The sequence below is a fragment of the Hirundo rustica genome, chromosome 3 (assembly GCF_015227805.2).
Source record: "Hirundo rustica isolate bHirRus1 chromosome 3, bHirRus1.pri.v3, whole genome shotgun sequence".
NCBI classification, from domain to species: Eukaryota; Metazoa; Chordata; class Aves; order Passeriformes; family Hirundinidae; genus Hirundo; species Hirundo rustica.
In genome coordinates, this window is record NC_053452.1 from 69,372,126 (window position 1) to 69,387,937 (window position 15,812).

Here is a 15,812-nt window from a genome sequence, read left to right on the forward strand (position 1 = left end):
CTCCAACATGTGTCGCAGGGCCAGAAAACCATGAGGCAGGGCTCTGCTGGCAAGTTCTCTGCCAACCTTGCGTTTTTCTTCTCCCCATCTACCATTCCACATCTGTCATCTGCACAGACTGCAGAACGTGATTTTTTATATTAGTGCTTTAGACAGAGAATCATCCACAGCAGGGGCAACACAGAGAAGTAATGAATAGCTGCCCTGTCATTGGAAAATCCTCAGCAGGGACCATTCATCTCTCCAGCAGCGCTCATCACACCCCAGTGAGGATTGTACTGCTCTAGCTCTCAGGAAGAGGGATTTCCTGGAACTGATCCCCCTTCTCAGGGGCTCACCTTGATTCTCATTTTCCTGTGGTTTGACAACACATCACATACTCATCTCCCAGTGACACACTCGCGGTAGGTTGAGGAAGACAAAAATACTGGGGGAGCTGGTCACAAACAAGTCTGAAGAGATTTCCTTTCTCCAAAGATGAGTTGTAGGTGGTTGCTACCTTTGGATCTGAGTATGAAGGGAATTAGAGCAGATTTGGTTAAGTTTCTCGGAAAAACACAGCTGATTAAAGGAAATTGTTGAATAAAATGCCTGCAACATGTGAACAATCAAAATCCCTGCATGGCCATCTCACACAGCACCAGCCAGTGTCTGAGGCTTCAGGCTCCTGGCCAGCCTGGAGCTATTCCTTCGTTCAGCTGGCACAGGGTGCGTGTACAATCTCAGCTGCATGCAGGAGAGAGCAGAGGCACATTGATCCTCACATTCAGGGCTGCCTGCACAGGCCCATCTAAAGGCATGCACTGCAGGCCAGGGCAACCTGACCACCAGATACAGGCAGCTTGCAGTTTTTCCAGGGATTGGCATGGGCTGTGCAGCCCCAGGATCTCCTGGCTGCTGGAGCAGCCAGTTGCCAACCCCACGTGGCTGCCAGTGCTGCTGAAGCAGGGTCAGCTTCCAGGACAGAGGATCAAGTGATGGCAGCTTCTGCTGCAATGGACTCATACATCACAGGCAAGGCAAAAAGAAAATATGAAGTTCTGCAATTTTTGAGTCTTGTAAACCAAGACTGGTCACACAAAGAAGTGTAAGTGAAGGAGATTGAGACCAAAGCCAAGCACCCCGGTTTTAGTTTTTCCCTACATATCAACCAATGAAAATACGTAAGAGACAGACTTTAAAAAGTGAACAGGCATCCAAAAGTCCTCTGGCACCTTTGCAAGCCTAACCAGTGATGTGCCAACGCTTAACTGGATTTGAGTTCCTGACTTCAGGTATTAGGTATCTGAAACTTGCTCTTGCATCTTTTTTATCCTTTTTCGGGACATTTTCAAGTCATTTAGCAGGACTTACTTGAGAAACTGCGATACTCTCTAGGAAAAAAATATGTTTGTACTGGAGTGCTAGTCTCTCTTAGGATCATTTACATGTAGACCAGAAAAAGATTTAGCACACTGAAGTTTTACTAAGTAAGGAGATGAGAATTACTGTGTTTACTTTTACTCTAAAGTCATGTCAGATTGGTCTGTATGGCAGAAGATACAGGACATTGAGCCCTGCGTAAGTTCACTCCCTGACAGCAATTTGTCCACGTTGTTACACTTTCACACCCCTCCTGAAAGCAAAGAGAACTTTCATGAGAGGGTGATGTGAAGTCGAAGTCAGTCTGTTTCCAAATTCAAGAGTGTTTGTCACTAGGGATCAGCAATAGGCAATGCAACTCTTTTGCCTGTATGTTAATACAAGGCACCAGGGAAATGTCTGCATATTTTTTGTACACACTATGAGTTAATTATTACCACAAGACTTTTCTTTAAAGTCATACTGAAAATATTTTCCCTAAGAAAACAGTCAATGATTGGGAAAGCAAATAAATCAGTGTTTAAAGGCTTCTTATCTTGCTATCCTTACTGCAACTGGCTCCTGCAAGCTCTGATGATGGATGAGCACATTAGAACTGCACGTATTTAAGGCACTACAGGCTTTTCAGTGCCAGGGGCTTAAAGTACACTGTCAAGTTATAAATCACAGGCCAAAGTTGTGCCTTGACATCAAGTACTCCAAGCAACTCGAATGGCAGTATTATTTCACAGTCCTTGTGTGCTTCTAATGAAATCCTGGATTTGCTTTTAATTTTTGTTTTCACCCTGTTTGTTTGCATTTTTCTCAGCTTGAGAAGGCAAACTGGGAGGTACATATTCAGTATATCTCAGTTCTGCTTATACATGCTGTGTTTGATTTGCAAATATTTAAAACACTTTGGGAGAAGGTATTTCTATTATATTTGGCCTATTTGTTTTTAAAACTGGGTTGTTCTGGTTTTTTTCATTTATAAAACTGGGGGATTTTTTTTTTTTTTTCATTTATTATAAAACTTCAAACTTGAGTTAAAATCTCTTATTCTTTTGTTGGGATGTGGGACAAACTGAGCCCTTCGTGCTTAGTCTTTCCTGATGTCCTACAACGTCCTGCCTACCTGTCCTCTCTGACTGTACCCTGTTGGTTAACACTTCTCTGCAGCTCCTTCCACCTGCACCTGTTGCAGGTGACAAAAATCACCTGTGACCTGGCGCTTCGGTTCTGTCACTCTTCTGGTTAAGATTTATGTATTCTCTCTTTAGGTGCAAAATTTCCCATTAAATGGACTGCACCAGAAGCGGCACTGTATGGAAGGTTCACAATAAAGTCAGATGTGTGGTCTTTTGGGATCCTACTGACAGAGCTGGTAACAAAAGGGAGAGTGCCATACCCAGGTAAGAAAAATGCCCTGCTTCACCTGGAAAAAGGAGTGGGAATGGGCCATACGTTTAAGCTGGAATGTGTATTTATATTCACTGAGCTCAAAGGAGAATGGCTATAATGTGTAAGTTTTGTGTATGCTTGAAAGCAGTTCTTTCTCAAAGCTGTTTTGTGATGGTCATGATAAAAATGACAAGGGGACAATTCAATGTATTCATTTCTGCTGTTTTAATTGTGTTCAATTCAATTAATATAATTTCTAGACAACTAATGTAACCAGTGTAAAATTATTATATTCTGGAGCAAATAGTTCTCCATAGTATTGCATTTATATTAAGATACCAACAGTTAAACTCACACAGAGGCCTTACTCCATTTATTCTGTCAGTCTGGTTCACTGCAAGGTTTGATGACTGTCTGAATGTCTGGTACTATCAAATCTCTTTTTCATAAACTCTTAAATTTCAATCCTTTTCTTTTGATATGGATGGAAAGGGAAGAAAATAGTTCTGTAATGTGCAGACCAGAGCTCATGGCAGGGTCACAGCAGGGCCAGATTCTCTGCATGGGGGAACTGGAGGCCCCATGACTCTTTGTTGAAACCCTGCCAAGTGTCCAATGGATTAAGATTTATAGGAGGGGTGATTGTATCTGCATTCAGATTCAGATCTACATTCAATGCCTAAAGATTTTGTAAGCATTCAGGTGAAGAGGAAGGGGTGAGGTGAAAGCCATGCATTATATGGAAAATAATTTAATCCCTTTTTCTCATCAGCATAGATATTAACAACAGGGGAAACCCTGCATTTCAAGATGCATCTAGCTGCATTTTTAGTCTTTTTATTTAAAAAAAAAAAAAAAAAAAAAAAATCTAAATAGTCAAAAGTCTGGCTGCGTGCACTGCAGCTGTTTTAATGGAAAGTGCCCTACAGCAGTTTCAATTTTCCGATCTGTGCTGTGATCAAGCAGCCAGATCCATATATCAAACTGAGCAGAAGAAGCATCAAGGTGGAGTTCAGTTCATCCTATTCTGTTTCATACCACTCCAGAAGACTGAACTCAGCAAAACTAATCTTCCAAACTTTTACCAGGAATTTCAAGTTTGCTAGCACTTAGCAGCCAGTAGCTGATATTTGAGAAGAGAATATGGGGGCTGGAAGGCATCTCATGATCAGCAGTGAACTTTGGCATGATTAACAAGGAGCAGCTTAGCAAAGGTGTGGCTGTGACAACTGAATGAGGTAGCGGAAAATATAATGGCATGTTTATGTGGAATGGATGAGAGTCCCCATGCCCAGCACTTCCCCATGTGGGGTGTTGCCTCCAGTCATAGCAGCTGTGTCACCAGTCAGCACAAAAGCCTTTCTGCCATAAGGATTCCTGGTAGTGGTGTGAGAAAGCTATGATTTCTGCAGGTTTATTGAGGGTTTAAGCAGACATGGCATGCTGTGCAAAGGTCAAAGACGGGAAAAAGACATATAAGCTTTAGTTGATGCAGTGTTGTTCTCAGAGGGTGGGCAATGTTCCTGACTGGGCTGCAGGAATTCTCTAGTCACTGCCAGCAGGGTGGGTGCACAGGGACTGTCACCAGCCAGGGCAGAGTTAAGGTGGAAATACCATTCCATGAAAAAACAGCCATTTAAGGCCTATGCTTACTCACAATTCTATAACTGAACACAGGGTTTGCCATGGCTGCAGAGGAGGTCTGCACTTCATAATTGTTTCTTTCCCTCACCAAAGGAGAAAGAGTCCACAGGATGTGTGTTTAAGTGCTTGCAATATATAACTTCTTGTAGGAGCCATGACAGTAATCTCAGGCATGGGCTGTGTCCTGAAATTCTGGACAGTTTTATTATGTGGGAGCTTGAGCACATCAAAGACAACCAGTGGGATCTCTCCTCTTTCAGCACCGTCCTACCCCGTCATCCCTCACTACATAAAGCCCTCATGTGCCAAAAGTCCTTCCGGCTCACTCTCCTCCACCTGCACTAGGAAGGCACCAAGTAGCTGGAAGCAATTTTTTGTGTGTTATGTATCACTAAGTCAGCAATTTTCTGGACACTCATGTACTGCCTTGGTTACACCCTGCCCAGGCTCTGTGCCAGGGCCATTCCTTCTCACCACGACTCTTTACCTATTGCTCATCTGGGAGGTCTTAACCATTCTCATGGTCACCATCACTCCCCTCTGCCAGTTTTACATAAAGGCAGTCTGGACATTTGTATGTCCCAAAGTCTTTACGTATTTCAGTCCAGTCTCATTTCCCAGACCCTAAGTGGGAAAGCTTTTATAGGCTGAGGCAGCAGTGGAGGGGAACTGGGGCCTTCTCAGAAGGATCTGTCTGTGCAAGTGGATTGAAAAGAGAGCTTGGACTTGCCAAGGTGACAAAGGCCTCCTGAGCTCCTTAGAAAAGACTCTTTTTGTCCCTGACATAGAAAGGATCATCTATCTCCTGCTTAATGTTGGGAAGAGGAAAGATGCTGTGAAGGACCAAGTTTCATGAATACCTATTCCTGTCTGAGATAGGGAGTAGGGTTCAGATGCACTCACACTGCTTTTCTTGTCATTATGGCATGGCTTGCACAAGGAGGAAAAATGGGATTTCTATCACCCTGAGAGGCAAGACTCAGCCCTCTTCACCCAAATATACAACCCATAAGTGAGAGAGTGTGGTCTGTTGGCACTGCCAGTACTTTGGTACCCAAGATATGACATGGAAAAGTGTCAGCCTTGAAACAAAGAGGGTCACGGAGCTGTAATATCCAGTTTCTGGAACAGTTGTGGGCATGTTGCCCTGATGTTCCTGCTTACAGCTTTCAGCAGGCTGGGGGAAGTGGAGAGAGGCCCTCAGACAAAGGGATTGCTCTCTTGCTTGACAAGCTCTTAGAGCCCAGAGAGATGATTTTTAGCACACATCCCAGTCCTGGGGTGGTACCTGTGCCTGCAAGACACCATACCTCATGCCTTCCCATGCCTGGAATCAGGCATTGTTTTAAACTTGTGTAGAAGGAGGGAGAAGCACAATGAGTAGGACAGAGGGGGAAAGTAGGCAGTTTACAGGAGGGAAACAGACTGGGTGGGACAGAACTTGGCATTCTTTATCCTACAGATTTCAACCAGTCCCTGTCCTGACACCTCATTTTGGAAGAGAGGCTGGTGCAGTGGTGAGATAGATGAGCAGTAAAGATTTTGCTGGTGGAGATAAAAATTAGTTTAGAGTTTATAATGAAGCCTTGCCCCAAACCCTACAAGCTCCCACAAGCAAGACCAACTCTTCGGAAGATGTCCTCATGTTCATACTTCACCCAAGTCTGTTTCTCTGTCAGTGATCATAATGGGCCATATGATAACTAATTTATGCCCTTTTTTATTGCTTCATTATCCTTTTACATGGCAACAGATTAAAATAAGAAACTTCCACAGCCTTTCACACAGAGGTTCTATTTACACTATTACAGTGGAGAAATGAGAAATAGATAAGGCCAGAGGAGGAGCCAAGTTTAAGAAATAGTCTGCTTAGTGGACCTTTTTCAGTGTCAGTTTCTTTTCTCTTTGACAAATGCCCTTCCCTAGCAGTAGTTAGAGAAATTGTGGGTTTTTAACATGCTACCTTTGGGACAGGCAAAAATCTCAGCCACACTGAACAAGCAACTCTAACCTTGCCCCTTCTGCTTTCTGCTGCAGTTGTCATGTCAAGAGCATTTTCATTTTAACTCTAGTGTGACAGCCACCGTGATGCTACTCCCATTGCTGCCTCTGGCCAGGCAGGTCTTTGAGTCTGGGCTCCAAGCAGCCCTGCAGCCTTTGGGCAGCTGTATTCAACCTCCTAATCCCTGGGGGAAGCTGGGCCTCGAGTGCCAGAGAGCATGTGGTACCCTAGCCTGGGGCCAAGTAAATAACAGTGAGCCAGCAAGAGGTTAAGAAAGATGTGTGCTGACCACAAAGGATAGATAAGGTCAGGTGGGTTTATTTGTAAGCAAGGATGCTCCGATCACAAATGCTGTAGCTTGAGGTTGCATTTATTCATCTGTTACACCAAGCAAATAATAACTTATTTTAAAAAACAAAACCAAATAAAAAAACAGATATTGATAGTTAGCTTTGAAGATGAGGAGATGTTTGGGACTTTCAGGCTTTAATTTCTAAGTGAAGTGGCATGACTTCCAGAGCTTTAAAGCTTGTTCCTCCTTTTCCACAGAAATAACTTGGTTTGCTCTGCACTCAGTAAGAACAGCATTCAGAGGTTGTCTTCCCTTAGGAGCAGCTTTGCTGTTCCCTTGCATGCACTGTATGAGTTTGATCACTGGTCTGAAAGCATGCAGTGGGTCTGGAAGGAGCATCATTCTCAGTCTGTGTGTTGGGTTTGCATGGCCAAGATATCATAGCTGGGGGGGGAGGTGCCTGAGAAGAGGCTGTGACCTTGTGGGAGGCCCATGGAGAGGAGCCCCTGCTGGAGCAGCCTGTCCTTGAAGGACTATGGAAGAGTGACCCACACTGCAACAGTTTGGGGAGGACTGTTGCCCGTGGGATGGAGAAGTTCACGGAGAACTGTCTCCCATGTAGGGAGGGACTCCTCTCCCTGAAAAGCAGGAGAAACAACCAGTGATGAGCTGACCATAACACCCATTCCCTGTTTCCCTGAACCACTGGAGCAGGAGCTAGAGCTGAGAAGGAGGGAGGTGTGTGGATAAGGTGTTTTTAAAGTCTTATTTTATTTCTCATTATCCTGCTGATAATGCTCTGGTTTTGTTGGCAATAAATTCAACTGATCTCTCTAGTTCTACTCTGTTTTGCCCATGACACTATTGGGCAAATAGTTATCCCAGTCCTTATCTCAACTCATGAACCCTTTGTTATATTTTCTCTTCCCTGTCCAGCTGTGGAGTGAGTGAGAGAGAGGCTTTGGTGTGTGCTTGGCATCCAGCCAGGGTCAACCCACTACAGTCTAAGAGAAGAAAGTAATAATAAAGTAGCCTAAAACAACTGCTCTCCTCACTGGACTTCACATGTCCCAAAGTAATCTGTATAGCTCATTAGTTTGGATGCAGGGACACTCCCTAGTTACAGTAATGTTTCCTGTCTTCTGGAAGAGGAGCATTGCCCAGATCCATGCTATTTGCACATGTAATAAAGCTCCCAAGAGCACACCAAAATATTTTCCAGTGTTCTCTTTAGCTACAATTGCCAACTCTGCATCCTTTTTTTTGTGTCACAGTAACTCTTAAAGTAACTCCTAAAGTCACTGTAACTTAAAGTTCCTACAACTTTTCTAGGAAAAGCCAAGCAGTATTGCATTTCTGTCCCCAGTCTATATGGGCAGCAGATTTTTATTGTACTGAGCATTAGAGTGGCCATATCGTGTAGCATCCTGAGATTATTGAACGTTTCACTAATAAAGCTGGATGGTGAGAGGTTATTTGATTTTTGGTCTTCTCAGGGAATAAAAAGCAAATGGAAAAGCCATCTTTTGGGAACTGGATGTTTTCTTCTTGGCCAAATTGTAATTCTTGAAACATCATGAGCACAAGCCAATTTTTCATGGAATTCTACAATGATAGAATCGTCTGGGTTGGAAAGGACCTCTTAAAGGTTATCTAGTCCTACAATAAGCAGGGATATCTCAGGTTACTCAGACCCCTGTCCAGCCTGAACCTGAATGTTCCTAGGGATGGGGCATCCATGACTACTCTGGGCTGAATAATCCTGATTTTCTCAGCCATTTCTCATTTCAGGGCCCTCCTCTGGATTTGTTCCAACAGGTCCATGTCCTTCCTGTGCTAGGACCCCAGAGCTGGATGCAGCACTGCAGATGGGGTCTCAGCAGAGCAGAGGGGCAGAATCCCCTCCCTGGCCCTGCTGCCCATGGTGGTCTGAATGCAGCCCAGGACACGTTTGGCTCTCTGGGCTGTGAGTGCACATTGCCAGCTCATGTCCAGCCCCTCATCCACTAACACCCCCAAGTCCTTCTGGGCAGGGCTGCTCTCACTCTTTCGTCCCCCAGCCCAGACTGATACCAGGTGTTGCCCCAACCCAGGTGGAATAGCTGTACCCAAACAAAAGAATATTGCTGAGTATTTTATTTCACAGACTTAAGGATTTTAGGATAAACTTTTAAGGGGTCTGGAAGCATACTGCAAGCAGAATGTCATTTATTATTTATTAAGAGTTGAAACTCTTGGGTATTCATTAGGAGAGAGGAGTTGTACAGACTGTTCAGATATTCTCTCTGTGGCATTAGACGTGCAGATATGACAAACTTCTGCTATCGAAAGAGAAATACTAAAACTTGCAGGATAAGATAAGTAAGTCTATAGAATAGGTTTTTAAACATAAATAGGCTGTTTAAGAGGTAAAATGTATACCTGAAACATTGCTATTTTTATAAGTCTGACTAGCAATCCCATTGATTTAGAAATAAAAGTCTTTGAAATTCTGTTTTTAAATTAGGTGTTCATGTCAAAACTAACAGAATTTCTTTGGCAAATCCTAGGTGCTTCAGCCCTTGCTGGATGTATGAATTCCAGTGAGGAACATGAGGATTACTTGCTTTAGTTTCATAACTGTGGTTTACTGTGAGGGAAAGGAAAGGAGAAAGGAGAAGAGAAAAGAAGGGCATTTTCCTGGATTAAACAGTGATGAAAAAACCCGGCTTGACTCACTTTCCAGGGACAAAAAAATGACTATGATTTCAGAGAGCAGTGTCTCTTTCATGTTCTTTTTTCTACCTTTTTGTTAAACAAAGGGAAGTGAAGAGCTGTTTATGTTTTTCCTCCCCCTTCTGTCTCCTCGGGGTTTTTCTTCCAGCACACAGTTTGTTATCAGGTTTCAGAGTGTGCTTTGCAGCACTGAGTAAGGCGCTGGATAAAAATACCAAACATTTGATATCTTAGAACAACAAATCAGTTGGGAAGGAGCTTTTCTGCTGCTGTTGATTCCATCCATGTTGTACTTAAGGATGTACTGCCAAAATAAAAGCAAAGAATGCAGTTTGTTAGTGGTTATGTATAGACGAACAGATGAGTTACTGGTAACAGTTATTTTCATAGCCTTTAATTTGTACGGGAAGTGAAGCACAGCAGAAGTTCTCACCCCAAAACACGAGGTAATTCAGCTGGTTCAAAGACAAGGATATGAAAAAAGGTGCAGATTTTTCTTCAAAACACAAATTTATGAAACAAATATTGAGAACACAAGATGAAGAAAATGGGCAAGTTTTTTTCTTGTAGTATCTTGAACATAGTAAGGCAAAAAAGTTTGGGTTGATGCTGCTTTGGGTTTGTGTCTAACTGACCAGTAGTGTCGTTTTGTAGTCTAATGAAAAAGTAAAATACCTTTGGAAATGTTCTTGCTGGATAGTGAGGAACACCCAAATGTTTGTTTAGTGTGCTCTGGTTTATTGTGAGCCTCTGTGACCTAACAACATCAGTTTGGAGTCAATAATATAGGAGAACCTTAACTCTATGCAGAATCTGATGTCTGCAGAGGCCCGTTATTAGTCTGTTTTCATCATTTTGAAGACCTAACCATGGTCCACTTTAGAAGCCATTCAAAGTGTTTGCTCCTAGTTATAAATATCTAACACCAAAAATACGGGATGGATGCAGCTGATAAATGAAACACAAGAAACCAGTGCTGAAGTGTTGGTCTGCAGGTTGGGGAATACTGTAAATCAGTAATCTAACCTTTCTTTTTGCAATTATCCCTGCAAAAGGGAGCATTAAGGAGAGGCCTCTAAGAGTACAAGACAGTTTTCTGGAGGGGTTCTTCCATGCCCTAACAGGCAGCCAAAGAAACTCCTTTCTCTTTTCCCTTCCCTTGCAGTAAAACCCCTGTATGAAGCTAAACCAAGTACTCCTCGTGTTTGAAAATGGGAGGTGCTGCACTAAGCTAAGTGGTGTGACCACAACATGGATGATTGGGAGCCTAAATATAAACACAAGGAATAAGTGGGGAGACCATGCCAGGGGTGGTTACAGCGACAGAACAGGAATATGATCCTTGGCCTGATGCTGAAAATGGATATCAGTAGGAAGAAGTTACCCTGACAAGATAAGAGGAAAAGGGGTTTTGTAATCCTAACATGAGATGAGAATCTAGATGCAGATGGTCAGGAAAGGCTGAATTTTGCAGATATTTCTTTCTAAGCATCCTTAATAATTAAACACAGCCAGGATATGAGGATACAGACTAAAGACCAAAGCCAAGGTTACAGCCAAGTTACCAGCCTAAATGCTAAATGTAACGATTTTATTCCCTGTAATGGCTTAACCCCAGCTAGACCTAAATACCTCACAGACACTTGCTCCCTCCCACGGCCCACCCCAGGGTAATATCCTCCTGCTGCTATCCAAGAGGATGACAGTTATAGTTTAATAACTGAAATAAAGTAAAATATAAAAACAATTTATTGGAAATGAAAAAAGCATATAAGCTAAGAAAAACAAATTATGCACAATACAGTTTCTCCCAGCTTCTTGTGCACCTCCTCACTGGCAGAGCATGAGAAATGAAAAGTCCTTGACATAGGATAAACTCTACTTATCAACAACTAAAACATCAGTGTGATACAACATTATTCTCATACTAAATCCAAAACACAACATTGTACCAGCTACTAGGAAGAAAGTTAACTATATCTCAACCAAAACCAGACATTTCTACAAGTAAAAGTGTAGAGTGGATAGATGAGTCTGTTTTGAAGAAGGTGATTAAATTATTCCTCACAAATAAGTTTACAAAAAATATGAGGTTTTGGGTTCTGGAGGTGGGACAGGCAAACTCTTCAAAAGGACACCCTTCAAGAAGAAAGTGGAGTATTCCCAGGGAAGGATAGTGTCATGGAAGCCAGGAAGAAGATAAGCTAACCTAAAGTGCAACAGGGAAGTGCTACTTTCTAGATTCAGTCACAGAGAAATTAAGTGTCCCTGCTGGTTCTCCTGCAGAGCTGCTTGGCCGGACCTGCTAAGTCAGGAGAATGAATATTGCAGATATTTTTCAGCAAGGGGACTGGAGCAGGGCAAGCACGAAGTTTGCAGTCAGTGTGCAGGCTTCCTCTGAAACACCTCTGCGTGTCTGTGGTGCCAGTCTTACCCCTGGTACTGCTATAAAAAGAGTACTGGGAGAGGGATGTAAACTAAAGCTGTGGGTGGCTTGCAGTTGATGTTTGGTGAAAAGCACTTCAGCAGAGGAGTCAAGGGGTTATGTAGAAAAGAAAAAGTAGCAAAGGACCTGGCCTTACTCTCAGAGTCAAGCAAGTTGAGTCACCATCCATGGAGATATTTAAAAGCCTGTAGATGTGGTGCTTAGGGACATGGTTCAGTGGTGGACTTGGCAGTGTTAGGTTAACAGCTGGACTCAGTGATCTTAAGGGTCTTTTCCAACCTAAATGTTTCTATGATTCTGTGGAGGTAATACAACTTTTTACTTTTTTCTTTTGAGAGAGAGAGAGCTATGGTTCTTTAGTGGAGATGTTTTGCTTGGCATTTGACTTGTCTTGTGAGCAGCTCTGTTCTGTTTTGGTTTGGGAGCAGTCAAATATGATGGAAACTGTACTAACCAGCACAGATGGAGGGAGTGTAGGTCAGCAGCAATAAACTTCTGGGCTGACACTGAAGGGAATGCTGCTGGGCAACCCTGGTAGCCAGGAGTAGCAGAGTTGGTCTTGAAGTCCCTGCAGCATGACCTCACAGAATGCTTTCAGAAAGGCCCGCGATTAGTTGTGAGGGTTTCACAAATTCATCCTAATTTCTAGAATTTTGAATTTTCCTTTTTTTGCAATACATTTGTTTTCCTTAAGCACATTACATATTACATTTCACAGTTCCTGCTGGCAGAGAGGAAAAGCACCAAATCCTGGCTATTGTGAGTAAGCCAAGAGGGTAACCGTGGGAGCAGTGTTCTGCTCATCACTGGATCCTAAAACCCTTTACTGAGAAAGAAAATAATCCATTAAATAAAATAATCTATCCTGCAGTCGATGAGGAGCTGAAACAGGACATCAGTGTGGTTGTGTTTCACCGGTCTTAACCCAAAGGAATTAGTATGATTAAGCAAACCATATGTGTTGTAGATATAGTTATACTTGGTTAATTTTTCTGTAATTTACTGTGGATTTGTTTGCCCTTCACAGGCATGAATAACCGTGAAGTCTTGGAGCAAGTAGAAAGAGGATATCGGATGCCGTGTCCTCAGGACTGTCCCATCTCCTTGCATGAGCTTATGATTCACTGCTGGAAAAAAGACCCAGAGGAGCGTCCAACTTTTGAATATTTACAGGGTTTTCTTGAAGACTACTTCACTGCAACAGAACCCCAGTACCAGCCTGGCGACAACCTGTAAATCCCTGGTTTCCAGACACTGTCATGAATTTGCCAGGTGTTTCTCAGCCCTGTCCCACCTGCTCTCCACCTTCCAACTCTGTGATCGGCTCCTCCAGAGTGCAACATCTTCCAGCACTGCAGTGCACAGGAGGGGCTGAAGCTGGGAACTTCCACAGCCCTTGCCTATGACCACTTGTCCTAATAATCTGAATGTCCTGGATGAAAAGGAGAAAAACACTTGTTTTTTCTTAATCAGAGACTCCAAAACTGCATTGTATTGATGTTATGTAAACTGCAAAACCTCTGTTCATTGTAAATAGTAACTCAGTGCCAATAACTGATCCTAGTGCTTTCCTTTTTTTAAAATGCAAAACCTATGTGATTTTAACTAGTCTTCTCCTGATTCAACTAAAAGTATTATTTTCCAGAAGTGGCCTCTTTGTCTAAAACTTTTTTTTTTTTCCTCATGTTTTAACAAATAAAAAATCAGGACAGGTGTTTGGGTTTTTGCTTTTTTATATATAAAATATATATAATATATATACATACCTGTACATACAGTATATGGGTGCTATTGCAGAGGAGGCTCATTTGGAATTGAATGAATCCTGCTGCAGCTGTACCCAGAAAGCGATAATTTTACTGCAGACATGAAAACACTGGTGGGATTCTAAAAGCCAGTGATCTAATTTTTGGCTTTTGCCAAGCATGATTTTTTTAAATTGGATTGCACTTTTTGTTTATGATTATGTACCTGTAGATGGTTGTAACTTTGCTCTTTCAGGAATCACGTGCTGTATTTACAGTAATGTTTCCAATGTTTGACAAGTGTGTGATGATTTGTTCTTGAAATTAAAATGAACATATTTAAAACAAGAAAACTACACCATCACTGTTTGAACTGGAAAATTGAAACTGCGAGGACTTCTTGTATCAAAACATGTATACTGAAATGTTTCAAAAAGATTTATTAAGCAGTGTAACCACATTCAGATGGTCTTAAAATAATAGCATTTTAGCCATGTCCCCCTGCTAAACTGTTGGTCATGCAACTAGGATTTTTCTGTTTTATGTGTAACATTTTTCCATTGTAAAATAAGTGTGTTAAGTGTCCTGTACTGCTAATGAAATTACTTTCTCTGTGTCTGCAAGTTCTCCAGTGGAATTACTATGCACTTCTTTACATTTCATGGGGGATGCACAGAACAAAGTATTACCTTTTCAGTTGTCTGTACCAGCCTTGAATTACTTACGTTTAACCAAAAAACAAACAAACAAAAAAATTCCTTTCTATTTCTATTGAGTTTTTAATATTGAGTTGCAAATTTTAAAGTCTTAATTACATTTTGTTATGGTTTATTCACAAGTTTACATTTTAAAACTGTTTAACTTTCTTAATTTAGTAATTAAAAAAAGAGCATTTTACATTCGGATAGTTGTTTTTTTGTTTAAACTGTGGAGCTAATGGTGGACATGAGATTAAAAACTTTCCAAGAAGGGGTGTCATGCCATTTGGGGCATCATATTTCATAGGAGTACGCAGACCAGTTGCCTATGGGACATCATTTTCCAAATTATGAAGCCAATATGGTTTTAAATAGCTGGAGTTCAGCTGTAAGGAAGATGGCTGAATGCATAGCTAGTCTCTCATTTCTCTCTTCTACAGCAGTTTGTTCTTTATCAGTTCTGTTGCATTTAACATGAATACTTTTACATTTGCAAGTGTTGCAGGAAAAGACATTTTCTACGTCTTGTATTGCTGTTACTGCTTTAAAAGATTGTGGCCAACTAAGACTTCCTGACAGTTGAAATTTTTTTTTTAATTATTTAGTACTTAGATTGTGAATTCATATTCTGAAGATTCACACATTTTCTAAAGAGAACCTTTCTTCGTTTGTGAAAACTAACACAATAATTAATTGAGATTCAGAGAACAAATTGTCATCATTGTTTTAATATTTTCTATACAAAACTTTGACTGAAAATCCTCTTGCAAAGGAGACTTCCACACTTAGCCTTTCTCAAAGTGTGAATTTATATGGCAATGTTGCTTGTTACCAGATTTCCATGATAAATTGGTTAACGTTTTACATGTAGAGTCTATAAGTAATGTTATGTACATTATATATTCAATGTTGCTGTACCTGTAGCTGTGGAGTACTGAAGAGGCCATGACCCTTGTTGGACTTCTAGCTTCCTCTTAGTACTTTACAAAGCAAGTCGTGGCCCTCTTTTTTTTCCCCACAGCTACCCCCCTGCCTTAAAATATCATCCATGGAACTGAGGACTCCATAGTAACTCACCGGGCTGGCGAAGCCAAAACGTCACCTCCTCGGCCCAGAGCCCGGTGGCGAAGCGTGGCCATTCTGCCAAGTTCCTTAGCAGCCTTTGCTATGCCACAAACTTGAGTGCAGTTTCCATCTGTAATGCGGGACGAGCCTAAACCGTTAGTTTGCCTATGTTTCTCATGGGAAGTAAGACTCAGATGGGGCGTTGTTGGGGTTTTTTGGCCTTTATTTCTGATTCTTAGGTTTGCTGTTTCTTGTATTGCATTCGGTCTCTGAGTACCATGTTGGTCTCTGCCGGATCTCTGCCTGCAGCTGGCTTGTGTGCAGACTGGTGCCACTGTTGAGTGGCAAATCCTGACCATTTCTCATCGGTAGCTCTTCTGCTTCTTTTTCTTAATGTTGGGAGTTTTGTTGTTTGGGTTTTTTAATCTCTCAAATAAAGACATTAGCAAAAAAATTTAAACAA

At 41.9% G+C, this 15,812-nt stretch overlaps 1 protein-coding gene across 4 annotated transcripts in view; it reads left to right on the forward strand.

The window, feature by feature from the left end:
- The window catches only part of FYN (FYN proto-oncogene, Src family tyrosine kinase), a 139,753-nt gene extending 123,941 nt beyond the window's left edge, over positions 1 to 15,812 (forward strand). For all 4 annotated transcript variants that reach the window (XM_040057423.2, XM_040057426.2, XM_040057425.2 and 1 more), the window contains 2 exons: positions 2,622 to 2,753; positions 12,869 to 15,812. In XM_040057423.2, the coding sequence (XP_039913357.1) occupies positions 2,622 to 2,753; positions 12,869 to 13,077 (341 nt within the window). In that variant the 3' untranslated portion in view covers positions 13,078 to 15,812. The remainder of the gene's footprint in view (positions 1 to 2,621; positions 2,754 to 12,868) is intronic.